The sequence below is a fragment of the Prunus persica genome, chromosome G2 (genome assembly GCF_000346465.2).
Source record: "Prunus persica cultivar Lovell chromosome G2, Prunus_persica_NCBIv2, whole genome shotgun sequence".
NCBI classification, from domain to species: Eukaryota; Viridiplantae; Streptophyta; class Magnoliopsida; order Rosales; family Rosaceae; genus Prunus; species Prunus persica.
Genome location: NC_034010.1, coordinates 16,332,490 through 16,350,969, shown reverse-complemented (window position 1 = coordinate 16,350,969; position 18,480 = coordinate 16,332,490). Strand labels below are relative to the sequence as shown.

Genomic DNA, 18,480 nt, shown 5'->3' with positions numbered 1-18,480 from the left:
TTGAAAAACCAAATACACGACGGTGATTTACCGTCGTCTTTTTGCTTTTTTGTAGTAGTGTAGATTCGGGTTTAATCATGGAATAGCCAGTAGGATAGTGTGCAAGGAAGACCTTCATGTATGGAAGCTCGTCAACGATAGCAGAGACACCACCATGCTTACTTCCTCTTGATAAAGCGAGAGCATATTCTTCAACCAAATTATAGGGTTTAAGACCTTTGAAATTCAAGTTCTTCACCAGTCCCTGGGTGAATGAACCTGATTGGTAACCTATATAGTCCCCTCTTGAGTTTAATCGTATTTGGTTAACTGTCATAATTGATGTCAGAGTTGCTGTGTAACTGGAAGTCAATATAAGCACAGCAAACACCCATATGATCACTACAAACTTTGCTAAATTGTTTAACAACTTCTCCCCTGCATCAAAAAGACAACATTTCATTTCCAGGTGATCTTAGCAAATCAACTCTAAACTAAATCAAGACTGATGGTCAACTACTGCATCTATATAGTGCACTTACTATGAGCATACACAAGGGTTGAGAAGGCAAACCACAATATGGTTCCGATTTGCTGCGAAGGTGTCCCTTGGAATTCTGGGTTGACAGGACGCTCAATTACCCACACAACGAAACCGGTCAAGATAAAGAAACCCGCAATTGTGATCCAAAGATCTGCCGAAAGAGGTTTCAAGAAAATCCACATGTCTCCATTTTCATTTGATACTAGCATCCCCACACCTAAGTCAGTATATGGTATTGTAAAACCAACATACTGAGATCTCTCCCATGTGATCGTGGTATCCCCAACAACAGCATCGAATGTCTAGTTAAAATACATTCCCCAATATGCAAAAGTGTGTGGCAGGAAAACGAAAACTAAAAAATTAGAAAGATTAAATCATTAAAATGTAATATAATGAGACGCAAATCTATTTTTGCATTACAAGTTATTAGCATACAATTACAGATGTATTTATCCAACATAATATTTATATTTTACCAGATATAAATTTTTAATTTCAAATTAAGCATACCTGGAGAAAAACTTGGTAAACAAGATCATTGTAACTTGCATTAATGCCAATCTCAAATGGAACGAAGTCATATTTTACTTCATACGGCAACGCTCTAATTGCAGCCTCGAATACATCTATGCAGAAGCCTGTGAAACGTGTTCGATTGGTTTGAATATCAAGGTTCATATGCACAAGTTCGTTGAACCCTTTTTTCACTGGAACGCCAACTCTTAGTTTTATTTCAGAACTATTACTCAATTGCATCTTTGAACCTCTTGGGATGGTTGATGATCCTCCAGGCCATATGATTGTTTCGAGATCGTTGGTGGAAAGTAAATTTCTTCTGTTATTAAGTGGGTAGGAATCTCTTGTACATGTGTGTTTTTCTTCACATGGCCAAAATCCAACCCTTCTTTCCCCTTTTCCTATGACATTCACAATCTCAAATGCACTTGAAACTAGCTTCCCATTTGGATATTGAATTTCTTCACCGCTTAAACCCTTAAACCTTGTTTGCAATATCTCTTGAAGAAGCAGAAGTCCATGTTTGGAGGATGTAATATTGTTTAAATTCACTAGGTTCAATCCTGTAGAACTCGAGGTCCTCTCAACTGCTTCAGCTAGAGCCCAAGTTGCATCATATGCCCAAATTCCATCTGGGATTACCGCACTTACTTCTATGTTAGGATCCTGCATGTAAAATATCCTCCTCAATCTTGAAGTAAGATTGTGGAGGCGGGTTGATGCTGGAGTATAAGACTTCAAACCGAGCACTCCTTGCGTTGACTCAATTACAGATGGGTCCATGGAAGAATGCAAGAAATTCATGCTAGTTGAGGTCATGATCCAAGCATACCCTTCACTCAGTAGGCCTAACTTTTTTGCATTCAAGAATAGGCGAGGAACAAGAAAATGTGATACATGCACCACAAATACCGTCGTCTTCAACTTCGTCAGGTTGCGGAGCTCTTCAATGATCTGTTCATCTGCTGAGGAGGCAGCAATGCAACTTTTATATACAATAGTCACATTTGCTTCTTCAAAGGAGTTGATAAAAAATGGAATGATGTCTCTCCCATAATCTGTGTTCTCATATAGAAGGATGACATCCCTCCATTTGAACATTTCAATAAGGCCACTGATTGCCGTAACTTGAGAAGTTTCATCTTGTGCGATCTCAACAAAGAAGGGATATTCGCCAGGAGCACCGAAAGGACTAGTACGAAGTTCAGAAAGTGACAATACAGGGACTTTAGCTTCTTCTCCTAACTCTGCCAATAGGTTTGCTTCCATTCTTGTTTGTGCACCAATTATTGCTTCTGTTTACACCATAATGAACTGAGCAGACCCAGCACCAAAGTGACTAGCACCAAGGCAGCCACGCCTTCTCCTGTGCCGAAGGAAGACACACTTCCGAGGTACCAGACACCTACCGAAGCTCCCAGCTGCCAAACCTAATCTCCAGGACACGTGTCGCCACCACAACGGCTTGCACAAAGTCCCACATTGGAACTTTGTGTAAAACTCCTACTTTCACCTCCCTATAAATAGGGAACAGTACCCAGGTACAAAAAACAACTATTCTCCCACTTTTACTGTTACTCTGCCAGAATTACTACTTGTAACTGACTTAGGCATCGGAGAGCCTTCGGCCGGCACCACACCGGTGTCCGAAGCTTAACGATTACTTCTCCCACTTTGTCTTCTGCAGGCTTCCCATCAACCTATATTTCACCAAGGGCCTCAGCCCTCTTCCCTGCTGAAGACCCAGCACATCTAATCACTAAGTTGGACTCAATATTGGCCGGGCCATTTTGAGTATCAACAGTTTGGCGCCGTCTGTGGGAAATCGACACTTGAATCCCCGCATTCTCTATCAGCCCAACTGGCTCCTTCACCCCTCAGGCCCCGTCGCCTCTTCTTCACCCCACATTCTGCTATGCCGACCGAGGATAGCCGCGATACCCAGCATCATACCCCCCGCGATGGTACTTCTAGAAGAAAATCTTCGGAAGATGCCACTCTCCCGGCAGAAGTGGAGCGCCTCCGCGACAGTGTCACTAAAATGTCGGAAAAATACGAGCACCTTCATTGCAGGAACGTTGAGCTAGAGCATGACTACCGTGTTTTAAAGCGGAACTGGGAAAGGACTCACACCCAGGATGCCCAGCACGACCTCACCCAAAACGTTGGGCTTACTCAGCCGAACCAGCCAGTACATTCCAGCCACAGTGCCTCGGCCCAAGCTAGGCTCCGCAAGGGTAAAGACCACCTTCATTCGGAGATAACCCAGTCACGACCCCTTTGCGTTCCCCCACCGAGGGCCCGGCCCCATGAACCAGTCAGGATCTACCAAGATTGCAGGGATCGCCTCTCGGACCGTCAGCCAAGGCCGATCCCTATCCCTGTCAACCTCGAAGACCCACGGGTGACACACCTGGGCCCTTCGCCAGCCCCCGTCCGCATACCCGACGAGGAAGGTGTCGGGGACTCGGATACTTGGGAATTTTATAATTTAGAGACCTGGCCAAATTACCACACCGGGGAGCTGGAAAATTGGGAACAATCCCCAGTCCCTGTCTGCCCCGCCCCCAGGCCTTTGGCACCTGAAACTCTTCCTCATGCCGACCCGGCCATGAGGCTTATCTTTGAAATGGTCCGGCGCCTGGAAAGCGAACAACAACGCAGCCATCAACCCCTCTGGGCAAAACCACGACCAGGGCCCTTTACCGAATGCATCCTTCACTACCACCAGGAGAAAGATATCCAGCCACTCTGCATCGCTTTCTACACTGGCACGTAGGACCCTCTCACCCATATCCACTCCTTCCAGTCTGCCCTTGGGTGCAAAGGCCTCACTGATGAAGGCATGTGCCTCCTTTTCCCTTCCACCCTCAGCGACGCGGCCCTGAATTGGTTCTACAGGCTCCACCCCCGCACCATCAACTCCTTCGATAGTCTCAAGCAGACGTTCCTGGACCATTTTATGATCCAGACTGATCGCCTATACTCCGCCGACGACTTGTATATGCTTCGGCAGGCTGAGGACGAACCCCTTCGGGAATATGCAGCTCGGTTCAGTCATGAATACTCCCGCTGCCCAGACACTGACGATCGCGCTGCCTTCAGCGCTTTTAAGAGCGGCCTCCGCGAGTCCAACTTCCGCTACCTAGTCCATAGCAACAGTTGGAACACATATGCAGAGCTGATGAAGCAGGCGGCGATCCATGCTAAGGCTGAATACTTCAATTCCAAGCGTGGCCCAGCCAACCTGGCGCGCAACACTTTCGCCGACCCTCCACCTGCTTCAGCACCCGCCCCAGCCCCACCTCAGCATTCTGCTCCTGCCCCGAGTGCCCAGGACAACCAACAACATAAGCGGAAGGATAGCTACCAACATCCCTTCGGTCATAACAAACGTGGCAGACATGGCAACCACCATCAATCTAGTGGAAGCAACCCCTCCAAGACAGCTGATCAGGCCCCACTTCCATTCACACCCAGGCCCAGGTTCGAGGTTTTTACGACCCTCAACACCACCTATGAGAACGTCCTGGTGCGTGAAGCCCCCATCATCCCCAAGCCACCCCCCCGGAGACCATCCAACAAGCCTATGCCAAACACGGGGGTCTTCTGCCGCTTTCATCAATTCAGCAGCCATGACACCGAGTCTTGTGTTGCGTTGCGCAACATAATTGAAGGGCTCATCCGGGAGGGTAAGCTGGACAACTATGTGCGCAACATACCAGCCCCGCCTAACCCTCACCAACGACAAATCAACATGATCTCCACCATCAGCGGAGGTCCTACCCTGGCTGGCACCTCCAACAACTCAATCAAACATTATGTCCGCTCCACCTATGCGCACCAGGTCTTCAGCACCGAGCAGGGACGCTTGCCAAAGACCCACAGGACTGGCTGGGCCCCTATTACCTTCTGCGAGGAGGAGGAGCGTGGTGTTATCCTCCCCCATGACGATCCACTCATTATCCGGGCTGACATTTCTAACTTCGACGTTGGGCGTATCCTGGTGGACACTGGCAGCTCAGTCAGTGTGATGTTTGCCGAGGCCTTCAATGAACTCCAAGTCCCGCCTCACCTACTCGACCGAAGCATCACACCCCTTGTGAGCTTCTCGGGTGATGTGGTCCAGCCCATTGGCAGCATTCATCTCCCTATATCAATTGGGGCCGCACCCCAGCGGACGACGATCACTACCCCCTTCCTTATCGTCGACTGTCCCACAGCCTACAACGTCATCCTCGGCCGCCCAGCCTTGGCCCAAATGAAGGCTTTTATTTCCACGCATATGCTGCTGTTGAAGTTTCCCACTCCTAATGGCCCAGGCACGGTGCGCGGCGACCAACTCGGGGCCCGAAGCTGCTATGCTTCAGCCGTCAAATCCACCAATCGCCAACATCGGAGTGAAGCCCTAGCAGTAACCAAGGCTCCCGCCCCTCCTCAAGCTGGCACAGAACCACCTGAAGACCCAAGGGAGGAGTCCATCACACCACAGGCCGAACCTATGGAGGACCTAGAACTGGTTACCCTTCATGACGACATCCCGGATAGACAGGTTCGGATCGGCACCTCCATCTCGCCAGAGCTTCGCTCCGACCTGGTCGCCTTCCTCCGCCTCAACTCCGAAGTCTTTGCATGGTCCTACAATGACATGCCTGGCATATCACCAGACATCATATCTCATAGGCTTAGCGTCAATCCTGCCGTCCGACCAGTCCGACAGAAGCGTCGAGCCTATGATCCCGAGCGCTATGAGGCCATGAAGGCGGAGGTGGATCGATTGAGTAGTATCCGATTCATCAGGGAGGTTGACTATCCCACATGGCTGGCCAATGTCGTAATGGTTCGTAAACCAAGAAAGGGCTGGCGCATGTGTGTCGATTACACCAACCTCAACCGGGCCTGCCCGAAGGACAGCTTCCCCCTACCCCGCATTGACCAGTTGGTCGACGCCACAGCAGGCCACGCCCTCCTTAGCTTCATGGATGCTTATTCAGGATACAACCAGATCTTCATGCACCCCGAAGATCGGGCCCACACCTCTTTCATTACGGACCGCGGCCTCTACTGCTATAAGGTGATGCCCTTTGGCCTCAAGAACGCCGGGGCAACGTACCAGCGACTGGTGAACCACCTTTTCGCCCCACTGATTGGCAATACCATGGAGGTTTATGTCGACGACATGCTAGTCAAGAGTCGCACAGCTGACCAGCACATCCCTAACCTCTCCGCCATGTTCACCATCCTGAAGCAGTACAAAATGAGGCTTAACCCCACCAAATGTGCATTCGGGGTGGCTTCCGGCAAATTCCTGGGCTTCATGATCAGCCAGAGGGGTATTGAGGCCAACCCAGAAAAGATCCAGGCCATCTTAGACATGACGGTACCTAAGACGGTCAAAGATATCCAAAGCCTTACAGGGCGTGTCGCAGCCCTGACCAGATTTATCTCCAAAGCCACTGACCGCTGCGCCCCATTCTTCAAGGCCCTTAAAGGCACCAAAAGAAACATCACCTGGACTGCTGAATGCGACACGGCTTTCAGCGAGCTCAAAGAGTATATGGGCCGGGCCCCTTTATTGTCAACCCCTGAGCACGGAGACATCCTCGTGATTTATCTCTCCATTTCAGCTTCGGCTGTTAGCTCTGTGCTCATCCGATCAAAGGATAACGCGGAACACCCAGTGCATTATGTTAGTAAAGCATTGCAAGATGCCGAAGTTCGGTACCTGGACATCGAAAAATTGGCGTTCGCCCTGGTCGTCTCGGCAAGACGCCTCCGACCATATTTCCAAGCTCACACCATCCATGTCTTAACCAACCAACCGCTCCGACAGGTGTTGCAGAACCCAGAAACTTCTGGGAGGCTGGTCAAATGGGCCATTGAACTGGGCGAGTTTGATCTTCATTACAAACCCCGCCCGGCTATGAGGGGACAGGCCGTTGCTGACTTCTTATCCGAATTCACGGAGCCTCAAGCTTCGGCAGCTATTCAGCCCATAACCGAACCCAATCCCCCTCCCAGCCAGAACCAAACCCCCACCGAAGGCAATCTCGACCTAACCCAGCCCCTGTGGACCTTATTCGTAGACGGCTCTTCTAATGCCCAGGGCTGTGGGGCCGACCTCGTTCTCATCTCCCCAGACAAGGTTGCCCTCGAGTACGCCCTTCGCTTCAAATTCCAAGCCTCCAACAATGACGCCGAATATGAAGCACTCTTAGCTGGTCTTCGATTAGCCAAAGAGATGGACGCCAGGCAAATTCAGATATTCAGCGATTCACAACTTGTGGTCCACCAGGTCAACCAGGACTTCACGGCTAAGGATGCCTCTATGACGGCCTACCTCCAGCACGCTCGGCACTTGCTGGCAACCTTCCACGCCCACTCTATCAAGCAAGTGCCGCGCTCCGAGAATAGCCATGCCGATGCACTAGCCAGGTTGGCATCAGCCTTGGAGCAAGGAATGGGTCGACACATCCACATCGAGTTTTTGGCCCAGCCCAGCACACAAGCCCCACTCATCTGCACTATTGATCACAGCCCTACATGGATGGACCCCATCCTCCAGTTCTTACAGAACCAAACACTACCGGCTAATCCGGCAGAAGCACGGCGCGTTCGCCATCGCTCTGCCCGTTACCTGATCATTAACGGCTCCTTATACAAGCGGGGTTTCAGCCTTCCTTACCTCCGATGCCTGACTCCAGAGGAGGGTCACTATGTCCTCCGAGAAATCCATGAAGGCATATGCGGTAACCACTCGGGCGCACGCTCGCTGGCCCATAAGGCAATCCGCCAAGGATACTTCTGGCCATCGCTCCACACTGACGCCCAGGAATTCACCCAGAAATGCGACAAGTGTCAGCGATTTGCCAACATTCCACAACTCCCGGCTGAACCGTTGACTGCCATCGTCAGCCCTTGGCCATTTGCCCAATGGGGACTGGATCTCATTGGACCTATGCCAGAGGGCAAGGGCCAAGTCAAGTATGCAGTTGTGGCCGTAGACTACTTCACCAAGTGGGCTGAGGCCGAGGCCTTGGCCACCATCACTGCGGCTCGCATTGAATCCTTTGTGTGGCAAAACATTGTATGTCGCTTCGGCATCCCCAACTCCATCGTCACCGACAACGGCCGGCAATTTGACAACGCCAAATTCAAACAATTTTGTTCCAACCTCAAGATTCGTCTGTGTTTCGCCTCCCCAGCCCATCCTCAGTCCAATGGCCAGGTCGAAGCCGTGAACAAAATTATCAAGAAGACCCTCAAGACAAAACTTGACAAAGCCAAGGGGTGCTGGCCAGAACTACTCTGGTCCTACCGCACCACTTTCCGCACATCCACGGGTGAAACGCCGTTCTCCCTATCATTTGGAACCGAGGCCGTGGCTCCGGTAGAGATTGGCCAGCCCACATACCGAACCTCCACTTACGATGCCACGGCCAATGACGAGCAGTTGGCCCTCAACCTCGACTTCATTGACGAGCTCCGGGACCAATCGAACATGCGTAATGTCGCGTACAAACAACGGATCGCCAAATATTACGACTCCCGAGTCAAGCCCCGTTCTTTCAAAATGGTGGACTGGGTCATGCGCAAAGTTTCCTTGGCTACCAAAAATCCCAGCGAAGGTACCCTCGGCCCTACATGGGAAGGTCCTTATGAGATTATCAAAATCTGCCGCCCCGGCACTTATCAGCTTCGTGATTCCACAGGCAAGACGCTGCCTCACCCGTGGAATGCTGACCACCTCAAGTATTATTACAAGTAAACATATCTAGACCCTAGGACAATACTTTGGTCTTGATTATTTACTGTAAGGTAGAAGTAAGGTATCTAGACCCTAGACCACTTGTACCTTTTGCCTTTCGGCATCTATTTCAATGAAATGTCTGACTCCGGCTCATTCTCATACACTCACATTGTTATCATTTTTACTAACACAATTGATATCAAACCAAGTCTCATATCATAAATAAAAACACCCTTGCTCCAGGCAAGGACAAGTGTTCATACATAAACAAAATAACCAGTGTTCCAACACAATCACTAGAGTACAAAATCACTGTAAAACATAACGAAGGCAACGCCTTCAAGACTCGGTCGACGGGGCATCCTCACTGGCCGGCTCAGCCTCTAGTGTCGGGGCGCTAGCATCAGCAGGAGGGGTATGTGCAGGAGGCTCGCCACTGGTGTCAAAGTTAATCTCCACCGAGGGGTTGAACCTAACCAACCTATCTTCCCAGCGAAGCTGCTCATCAACCAGTCGGTCCATGATGTAGCTCTTCAGCTCCTCTGAGGATCGGAAGGACTCAATCGCCTCGACTCGGGCAGCAGCCACCTCCTCGGCCCTCGATCTCTTCAGCTCCTCCACCTCCTTGGCCAGGGCCGCCTTTTGAACCAGCAAGGCATTCTTCTCTCGGATGGCCTCCTGCGTCTCCGCCATTTTGCTCTTGGCTAGCTCATCCCGCCTCTTCAGCCTCTGGATCTCCTTGTCAGCCTTGGCCATGCTGACGTACATCTCGCCAAAGGCCTGCAAAACAAACACCATGTTAGTCAATCCACACATAAATACTCCAACACAAATACATTCAAAAAGGACCTAAACACTTACATAGGCAGAGGTGAGGATCGTCTTTTGGGCCCGGTCAATGAAGGAAGAAGCTGGAGTCCTCGCCAGAGCCTCAGGGTCGCTCTTCACGCCTTCCAGGAAGACGTTCACTCAAGGCACCTCCTGCCGGTGCATCGCCAGGTTGACCTCCTTCTTCTGCTGGCGTAGCCTGCCGAAGTCTACCTTCTCTACCCCTTCAGCGAACACGTCCTCCATGCCGAAGGGTAGCTTCGGCGGTGCCTGCAGATCAAAGGGCGGAAGTCTCGGCCCTGACCCCATCACATGCTGATGAGCCTCCTCCAAGGCTTTCCTTTTCCCCAGCACGTCCGCGACCCGACCCTCGTCATCATCCCTAGGTCGTTTTCCAGCACTCTTCTCAGCTTTCTTGGCCCGAGACTCCCTCAGCCGCTTCTGCATCTCGGCCTCATCAATGTCTACGGCCACCTTCGTGCTCCCCCTTATGATGCCAGCCACTGTCCAAACAAACAAAACAACTACATTAGTCACAACCACAAAAGGCCCAGCACACAACTCATAAATGTGACCTAGGTACTTACTTCCTTGAAGGAGTCCGGACTCAAACAAATTCTTCTGCGTGACTAGGTTCCCGCACTCACGCTCAGTCTCCGACAGCTGCGCCCTCACCCACTCAACCTCGTCTTCCTGCTCCTTGGAGATAGGCCCCCACTTCACTGAACCTGCACCAAAGGTCAGATACTACTTAGCCATTTATACTGGCACAGACAAAATACAGAACCAAAAATAGGAGCCAAGACAACACAATCAAGCATTAGACAACTTAAGGGATGGGGCCAAGGACCTATAGACTGGAAGTGGGTAGGAATGTGCTGGACAACGCTCTTCCCTGGAGGACTCTCCCAGTCCCCGTAGGCCATGCACCACCTGTTCCTCCAGGACTTTTGCGTTGTGGGCTTGTGTCCAATAAAATAACCCCTCTCCTTCGCCTTTCGGCAATTGGCCTGTACCCAGCCAAAATTCCCCTGCTGCTTCGAAATGGAGTACAGGTACATGAATTGCTCAAACGTTGGCTCCCCTAACCCAGCCAACCACCAGGCAATATACACCCCATGAAGAAGAATCCAAAAGTTGGGATTATACTGCCCCGGTGCATACCCCAACTTGGCCAACATCATCTGAACCCACGGATGAAACGGTAGTCTGAAGCCGTGCCGATACATATCTGTAAAAATCATCACGGAGCCATCCGAAGGATATCTGACTATATCGGCCTCAGTGGGTAACCTCAAGCCCACATAGGCTGGCACACAAAAATCTGTTCGTAGCTGGGCCAATTTCGCTTCTGTAAGTGTATTCCGCCGCGGCAACGGGACACTAACCCGGATGTTTAATCCCTCTGATACCGAAGCCACGGCTATACCCACAGACCCTGATGGTGATGCCTGGTTGCTCGAACCCACTTCTTGCGTTTGAGGCAAGGCTAGAACCCGATTTGCTATAGCCTCTAACTCTATATAATTTCTCTGCATCTCCCTATATGCAGCCGACCCAGAGTCTCCCGATGGCTCAGCCCTCTCACCCCCAGGCTCTATCATCCTACTTTCTATGGTTCCTTCTACCATACCCTCTGTCTCTGAACTCTCCTCTTTAGAACAAATATATTGGCTGGGCTCTTCACTCTCAGTGTCATCCCCGCCAAAGGCAGGGGGCTCAGGACTTTCTCTATCAGAACTTTCAGACATCTACAATTTGCAAAAAAAACAAGAAAAAGGAACTAATGCACATGCAAGGAGGATCGAACCACAACAACAAAAATTTGGCAAATCTACATGTTCTTTGGTATCCAGGCAAGAATTCTACATGTTCATACATATGTTCAACGTGTTCATCATGTTCATGCTCATGTTCAATGTGTTCTTCCTAGCCTTCAACATGTTCATGCAAAACAATACATTTCAATTCAAAAAGTCAAGCGAAATGAGGTCTAACCTTGTTCGCACCACCACGAAGGACTCGCCGGAAATCACCTCAGCCACAAGCACCACCACAAACTAATCGCCGGAAATCGCCTCTCCTCTCCTTCAAATTCTCACAATTTTTCTCAACTCAACTCAAGTGTGGTGCCTTCACCACTCCAAGTTCCTATTTGTAGCCAACTAAGGGTACCCACGCCTCGTTTCACGAGCAAACCCTATCATATTCCCTCCCAAATCCCTTGTACCTACACACAATTTGAAATTCAATTTTCAAAATACACAAACCAAAAACAAAAATTGAGGGAAATTTAGGGGCCTTGCCGGCAAGGCCCGTGCAAAAACAAAATGGAGTCCCCATATTTTCACGTGTCCCAGCCTATTTCGTAAGCCCAATCCTACTACAAGGCTAAACCCAAATTTGATCAAGACACCCAAACCAATTTCACAATATATTTTAGCTGGACTTGCCGAACGGCAAGGTACGGGCAGCAACAAATGGGGCTCACCTGCCTTATGGGCGGCCCAGCTATTTTTCGGCCCAGCTAGTAAAGACAACTCGGCCCACCTAGTGTTCACCACAACTGCCGAACGACAAAAGGAGCTAGACACCCGGATGAGTTGGCCTCAAGTCTTCTCCAATCACCCTTGCCGAACGGCAAGGGTCTTCAAACACAATTCGAAAGACCTACTTTCTTGCCTTGCCGAAAGAAGACTCGCGGAAGAATGGACAAACAAATGCCTTCCCAGTGACTTCTGCCGAACGGTAAGGTCCCACGAATCAAAACTTACTCCAGCTGCCCATCTGCAGAAGAAAAACTGCCGAAGGACCAAGTCCGCCCGAAGCTTTACTCGCCAAGGCTGCCCAGCTCCAAAAATGCCCAGCCCCTTCGCCCGAAGCCAAGCTCACAACGGCCCAACGGCGCCAAGTCCCCTACCGAACGGCAAGAGTTGTTGCAACTCCAACTTGATCTCGGCAGCCCCTTTGCCGAAGCACCAAGGTCTTCTTGCCGAAGGAGTACCTAAAGACCACCACGGACTTGCCCCTGCCAAGGCAAAGCTGCACCGCCCAGCTCCTCCAGCTACCTTGCCGAAGCTCAGCCACCTGCAGACCTCTCGCCAATCCCCACGGCCTGCCGATCTGCACCTACTCAAAACCCAGCCCCCTGCCGAAGCCACAGCACGGATTTAGCAGCCACAATTTATATGCTCGCACTTCAACCTCCTCGGCACAGCACTTCAACCTCCGCGCCACTCCAGCTGCTACGCTGCCTTGCCGAAACCGGCTTCTTCTCCGTGCCAAGCGGTGCTCTTTGCCAACCCGTGAGCAACCCCCAAACCTTGCCTCCAAAGACTTGCCGAACGGCAAGTTCAAAACTCCACGATTTTGCTTCTCTCCAAGGAATTGCCGAACGGCATGGTTGCCAAACCTTATTTTTATACCCCCCTCCTGCAACAACCCTAGCCCTTCTTAATTGCCGAGGCCCAACTCGGGCCCAAGTCCAACCACTTGCCGAAGGCCCAATCCAAGCTAAGCCTTCAATCTCTATCAGCATGGCCCGGCCGTGACAAAATAAAAAAATAAAAAATTTTTGCTAGACCCTTGCCGAACGGCAAGGGCCATTGAGGCTTTGTGGGGAAGTCCAAAATTTCCAAATGGCCCGGCCATTCAAAAAAAAAAAAAAAAAAAAAAAAAAAAAAAAAAAGGGAGCTAGACCCTTGCCGAACGGCAAGGGCCATGGACACATTGTGGGAAGTCCAAATTTTCCACAAGACTCGGCCCCCTCGAAGGTCCGGCTCCCCTACGGACCCAGCTCCCATATTATCTGCAACATGCCCAGGTACCAAGATACCCAGCTACCATGTGTTGACGCAACTCCTAGCTTGCCAACTTGGGGGACTAGGGAGTGCCCTGCGGCTCCCAATGAAGCTGGAATGCTCGGTTACAATTACAAAAACTCACAAGTTCCCAACCCAGAAGTTACTTCTCGACCGCGAACTTGGGGGACTACTGTTTACACCATAATGAACCGAGCAGACCCAGCACCAAAGTGACTAGCACCAAGGCAGCCACGCCTTCTCCTATGTCGAAGGAAGACACACTTCCGAGGTACCAGACACCTACCGAAGCTCCCAGCTGCCAAACCTAATCTCCAGGACACGTGTCGCCACCACAACGGCTTGCACAAAGTCCCACATTGGAACTTTGTGCAAAACTCCTACTTTCACCTCCCTATAAATAGGTACAAAAAACAACTATTCTCCCACTTTTACTGTTACTCTGCCAGAATTACTACTTGTAACTGACTTAGGCATCGGAGAGTCTTCGGCCGGCACCACACCGGTGTCCGAAGCTTAACGATTGCTTCTCCCACTTTGTCTTCTGTAGGTTTCCCATCAACCTATATTTCACCAAGGGCCTCAGCCCTCTTCCCTGCTGAAGACCCAGCACATCTAATCACTAAGTTGGACTCAATATTGGCCGGGCCATTTTGAGTATCAACAGCTTCCACTTTGATCTCATCCAAAAGATTTAGAGCTGCATTTTGTTGAGGATCGCGAGTAGAGTTAAAGATAAAAGTATATAATGATAGTTTCTTGTAATTGTTTTTAGGGTGAAACCCGAAATTTACACTTTGCTATATAAAGTTTTTTTCGTATTAAATTCGTACATAAAGTTCAATTTCCTTCCATTTTCATTCTCTCCCGTCCACTGAAGGAAGTTGAGGTTCCACCCCAAAACCAATTGGCAATGGGGGGAGTAGCCCAACTCCTTATAAACTTAGGCTAGGTCCCTTAACATTTCAATGTGGGACAAACACTCTCAACACGCCCCCGCACGTGTGGCGAACTTTCAAGCCTAACACGTGGACAACACATATTGGGTGGCGTGGGAGCACGTGTGGCCGTTAGGCCAAACACGTGAAGTCTTGCTCTGATATCATGAAGGAAGTTGAGGTTCCACCCCAAAACCAATTGGCAATGGGGGGAGTAGCCCAACTCCTTTTAAACTTAGGCTAGGTCCCTTAACATTTCAATGTGGGACAAACACTCTCAACACAACCCATATTAATTTGATAGTACAAAGACTAAAATATTAATATGTGGCTTACCAGCTGATAGAGCATGTAGAGCTTTTCCTTTGGAATCTCTGGTGTGCAGAATTACTCTTGTGCTGTAGTTATTATGCAGATGGTAGAAATCAGACAGGGCTGTTGAAATGCAGCTGAGAATAATCTTTCCTTCCCTTGACCCCATATCAAGAATCACACCAACATGAACCTCTTCCACAACAATATTGGGAGCACACAAGAGACCTAGAAGGCTAAACAAGGTCACAAAGGACAGGCAGAGGATGGTTTGCTTCTTCCCTTGAAACTCCATATACATGACCTAGTTTCTGCTTCTCTTTAATTAGTGGGAAGGGCTGTGGACTGCAAGATATAAAAAAATCCAGGAAATTCAAGAAAGTAATGTGAACAGATTGACCAAGACTTTGTGAATTGGTGTTTCTCTCCAGTTCGGGAGGGAGGATGAGGTGGTGGAGGACTTTGCCTCAGTTTCTCTTCTCTTCTATCTATCTAAAGCTTCCCCATATGTTTCGCTTCACTATTCCTTCCCAGACTACACCTTCAGGTACACTACACGAAGCTCCCCTGCTGCTTTCATTCCACACAAGGCCCCTAAAAATGGTCCAATCTAAAGTCTTTTTATCAAGTCTCAAGTTGGGGCTGCTTTGAGAATGAATCTGCTATTTGGTTCACATTTGATTTGAGATCTGGACTACCATTTCTCGACCATAGGGGATGCATGGCGCTGGGGCCCTGGTGGGCCCAAGAAAGACAATTAGGAAAGTGGGTCTGAAGCATGTCAATATTTACTGCATGTAAATTTGCATTTTTTATTGGCTTAAATGTCGAAATGGTCCTTGTGTTTGTATTTGTTAACAAATTTGATTATTTCCGTCAATATTATGTTTAAACCTAACAAAAGAACATTTAAAATAAATTTAAAAATCTTTAATTAATTATAAAGATTTAAACTCAAATAATAATAATGCTAAAATAATTAAAACCCACACAACTTCAACCTCCAATGGTCTTGATTCATGTAAAAAAAATAAAGGGTTCTTAGTCGAATTGATGTCTACTATTTTCTTGCTGCAATTTTTGTTCTCTCTTATGTTTAAGATTTTCTCATACTCTACCCTTTATCTCTCTCTCCTCTCCGATCCATTGGCCTGAATGTCGTCGACTTTTGTTGCAGCGAGGATGATCAATTGGCGGTAGAACCATCAAGGTTACGTCGACCGGCTATGAAGATCTTCGTGATTTGTTAGAGAGGAAGCCGTGAGAGAGAGAGAGAGAGAGAGAGAGAGAGTTGTTGTGGTTTAGGTGGGGTTGGAATGGTGGTGAGGGTGGCTATGGGTTTGGGGTTGGAATGGTGGTGGTGAGGATGGCTGGGTTTGGGAGGTGGTAGAGATGTGTGCGCGAAATTGAGGAAGGTGAAATTTAAAAAAATATATATTCCATTTTCAGATTGAATTTAAAATTTTATAATCAATTACAATTTTTTATAATTAATTTTAAATATTTTATATTTTATATTTTAAAGGGAATGGACCACATTGACTAACATATACAAACATAAGGACCAAATTGGCCAAATTGATAACACAGGGACTAAATTGGCCTATGAGATAAAACACAGGGACCATTTTAACATTTAAGCCTTTTTTATTTAGCGAAATAAGTTATTTTAGTCCCCTATGGTCAAGATTTAGCCATGCATCCCCTATGGTCAAGAAATGGTGGACTAGAAACTAGAGGTGTCAAACGGGACGGGTCGGCCCAGCACGGCACGAGCTCAGCCCGTTTAAATGAGGCACGGCACGGCACGAGCACGAAAACTTGGGCTGGGCCGGGATCAAAAAATAGGTCTAATGGACTGGGCCGGGCTTGGCTCGAGTCCGCTTCAAGCACAGCACGAGCTCAAGCCCGCTTCAATCACGGCCCAAGCCCGGCCCACTTAACTTTTTTTTTCTTCTCAAAATTCAAAATACAATAATTTGACATCTAATGTCATTGTTTATATGTTTCTTTTAATCATAAACATATATTTGATGTCTTTCATTTAAAGAAAAATACTTGGGTCCTTAATTAATTAAACATATCAACTACAAATTAATTAAACAACATTGGACTTGATATCGAATCAATACATATGACATATACGCTTCTCTTATAATCAAAGCAAGACATTTCTTCACATATAAAATAATAAGATGTTTAAAGATGAAAAGTTGAAGTGGACTTTGTGGAGTTGGACACTTTTTACCCTCCGCCCCTTTATATTGTTTGGATATTTGATTGATTAATGTTTTCAAGTAGTTCATCATTTCTTGCTTCTAATTATATTTTTAATGTTTATAATTTGAATTATCTAGTGGGCAAAAAAAAAATCAAGTGAAAAAAATTCAAATTAAATAGGTTAGTTCTTGGGCCTAATTATGGCACGGGCACGGCACGAGTCCGGCCCAGCCTGTTTCAATATGGACATGGGCTTTGGGTCGGGCCAGGATCAATGATTTTACTAAATAGGTTAGCACGGCACGGCCCGATAAATTAAATAGGCCGGCACGACACGGCACAAAAATATTAAAAGCACAAGTTTAAATGGAACGGGTCAGCTCGTTTGACACCTCTACTTGAAACCATGCTCTCCCCTTTAACATGTTGATCTCAATCGTGATGTGAAAGGTTTTGTGCTCAACAGGGATTATGGACAACCTGTTTACACTGAGTTTTTTTTTATTTTTATTTTTATTTTTTTTTATGGGGCTTGGGCTATGAGCCAGAAGAAAATAATGGGCCTTGGACTTGGGCCACATGGGCACAAATTTCTTAAACCAAAAAGTTCATAATTTTCAAGTTATATAACTTCTTATAAAAGATAACACTTCTTTGACAATGGGAATACTTAATGTTTTGACCCATCACGCAGGAATTATTTTTAGTGTCTTTCATCCCTTATATATAATTTATTTATGCCAATAAATATATATGTGCAGGTGAGAGCATGTACTGTTGTTTATCGCTTGGACATCAAATACGCTATCTTAAAGCCTTTGTAGCCTCCCTACGTGTAAGCACTGACGATCTACAGGACTCCAAGATACAATCCTCAATACACAGACTCAAGGTCCGCTATGAGCACGTTCATAGTTGGATATAGGTCTCCAAGTTACAGAACCGTAGTCTAAAAATAATAATATAAGTAGAGAAAGTATGAAATGAGAAGATGAGAGAATCATATTGTAGTAATGGTTGTGATAGTATGGTATTGTATTGTGGTTGTACAAATATGGAGTGACCTTTTATAGGCATCCAATAACATATAACCTTCACCACATTAAATCAGAAAATTAAGGCAATCAATATATAAATAATACCTGAAAATTAATTTTATATAACCCCACAATAAATAAAATAAAACAACCAAAATAATTAAATAAATCAAAACGATTAAATTTTTAAAACCTTTTTAAAATTCCAACAGTCTCCAATCCTCTTATTCAAGGAAGGCTTCATTATTCAAACTCTCTGGAGCATTTTCAGCCTGAGTGCTTGCCTTGTGTGAGGATGCACCAGTATCTCAGTAAATTTCGTTTCTCATAGTCGACACAAACAAGCGAAGGCTGATTCTCGCCGAGTTGATTTGCAATGCCAAGCGGCTCATAAAACATAATCTGTTATTAGATTGCCTGAAAAACATAATCACTTACTTACACCATGGAAACCTATGTAGTTTGCTTCTGGGTTATGTTGTATTGTATCTGTTTAACTGTCATCATTGATGCTAAAGTGGCAGTGTATCTG

The 18,480-nt window shown here is 47.5% G+C and overlaps 1 protein-coding gene across 1 annotated transcript in view; it reads right to left on the bottom strand.

Annotated features, from left to right (window-relative positions):
* LOC18786429 (glutamate receptor 1.3) overlaps positions 1-14,992 on the bottom strand; it is a 29,240-nt gene extending 14,248 nt beyond the window's left edge. The window contains exons 1-6 of the mRNA XM_007220132.2: positions 14,716-14,992; positions 14,116-14,141; positions 9,270-9,273; positions 1,037-2,337; positions 522-825; positions 60-417 (exon numbers count right to left, since the gene is read on the bottom strand). Of these exons, the coding sequence (XP_007220194.2) occupies positions 60-417; positions 522-825; positions 1,037-2,337; positions 9,270-9,273; positions 14,116-14,141; positions 14,716-14,992 (2,270 nt within the window). The remainder of the gene's footprint in view (positions 1-59; positions 418-521; positions 826-1,036; positions 2,338-9,269; positions 9,274-14,115; positions 14,142-14,715) is intronic.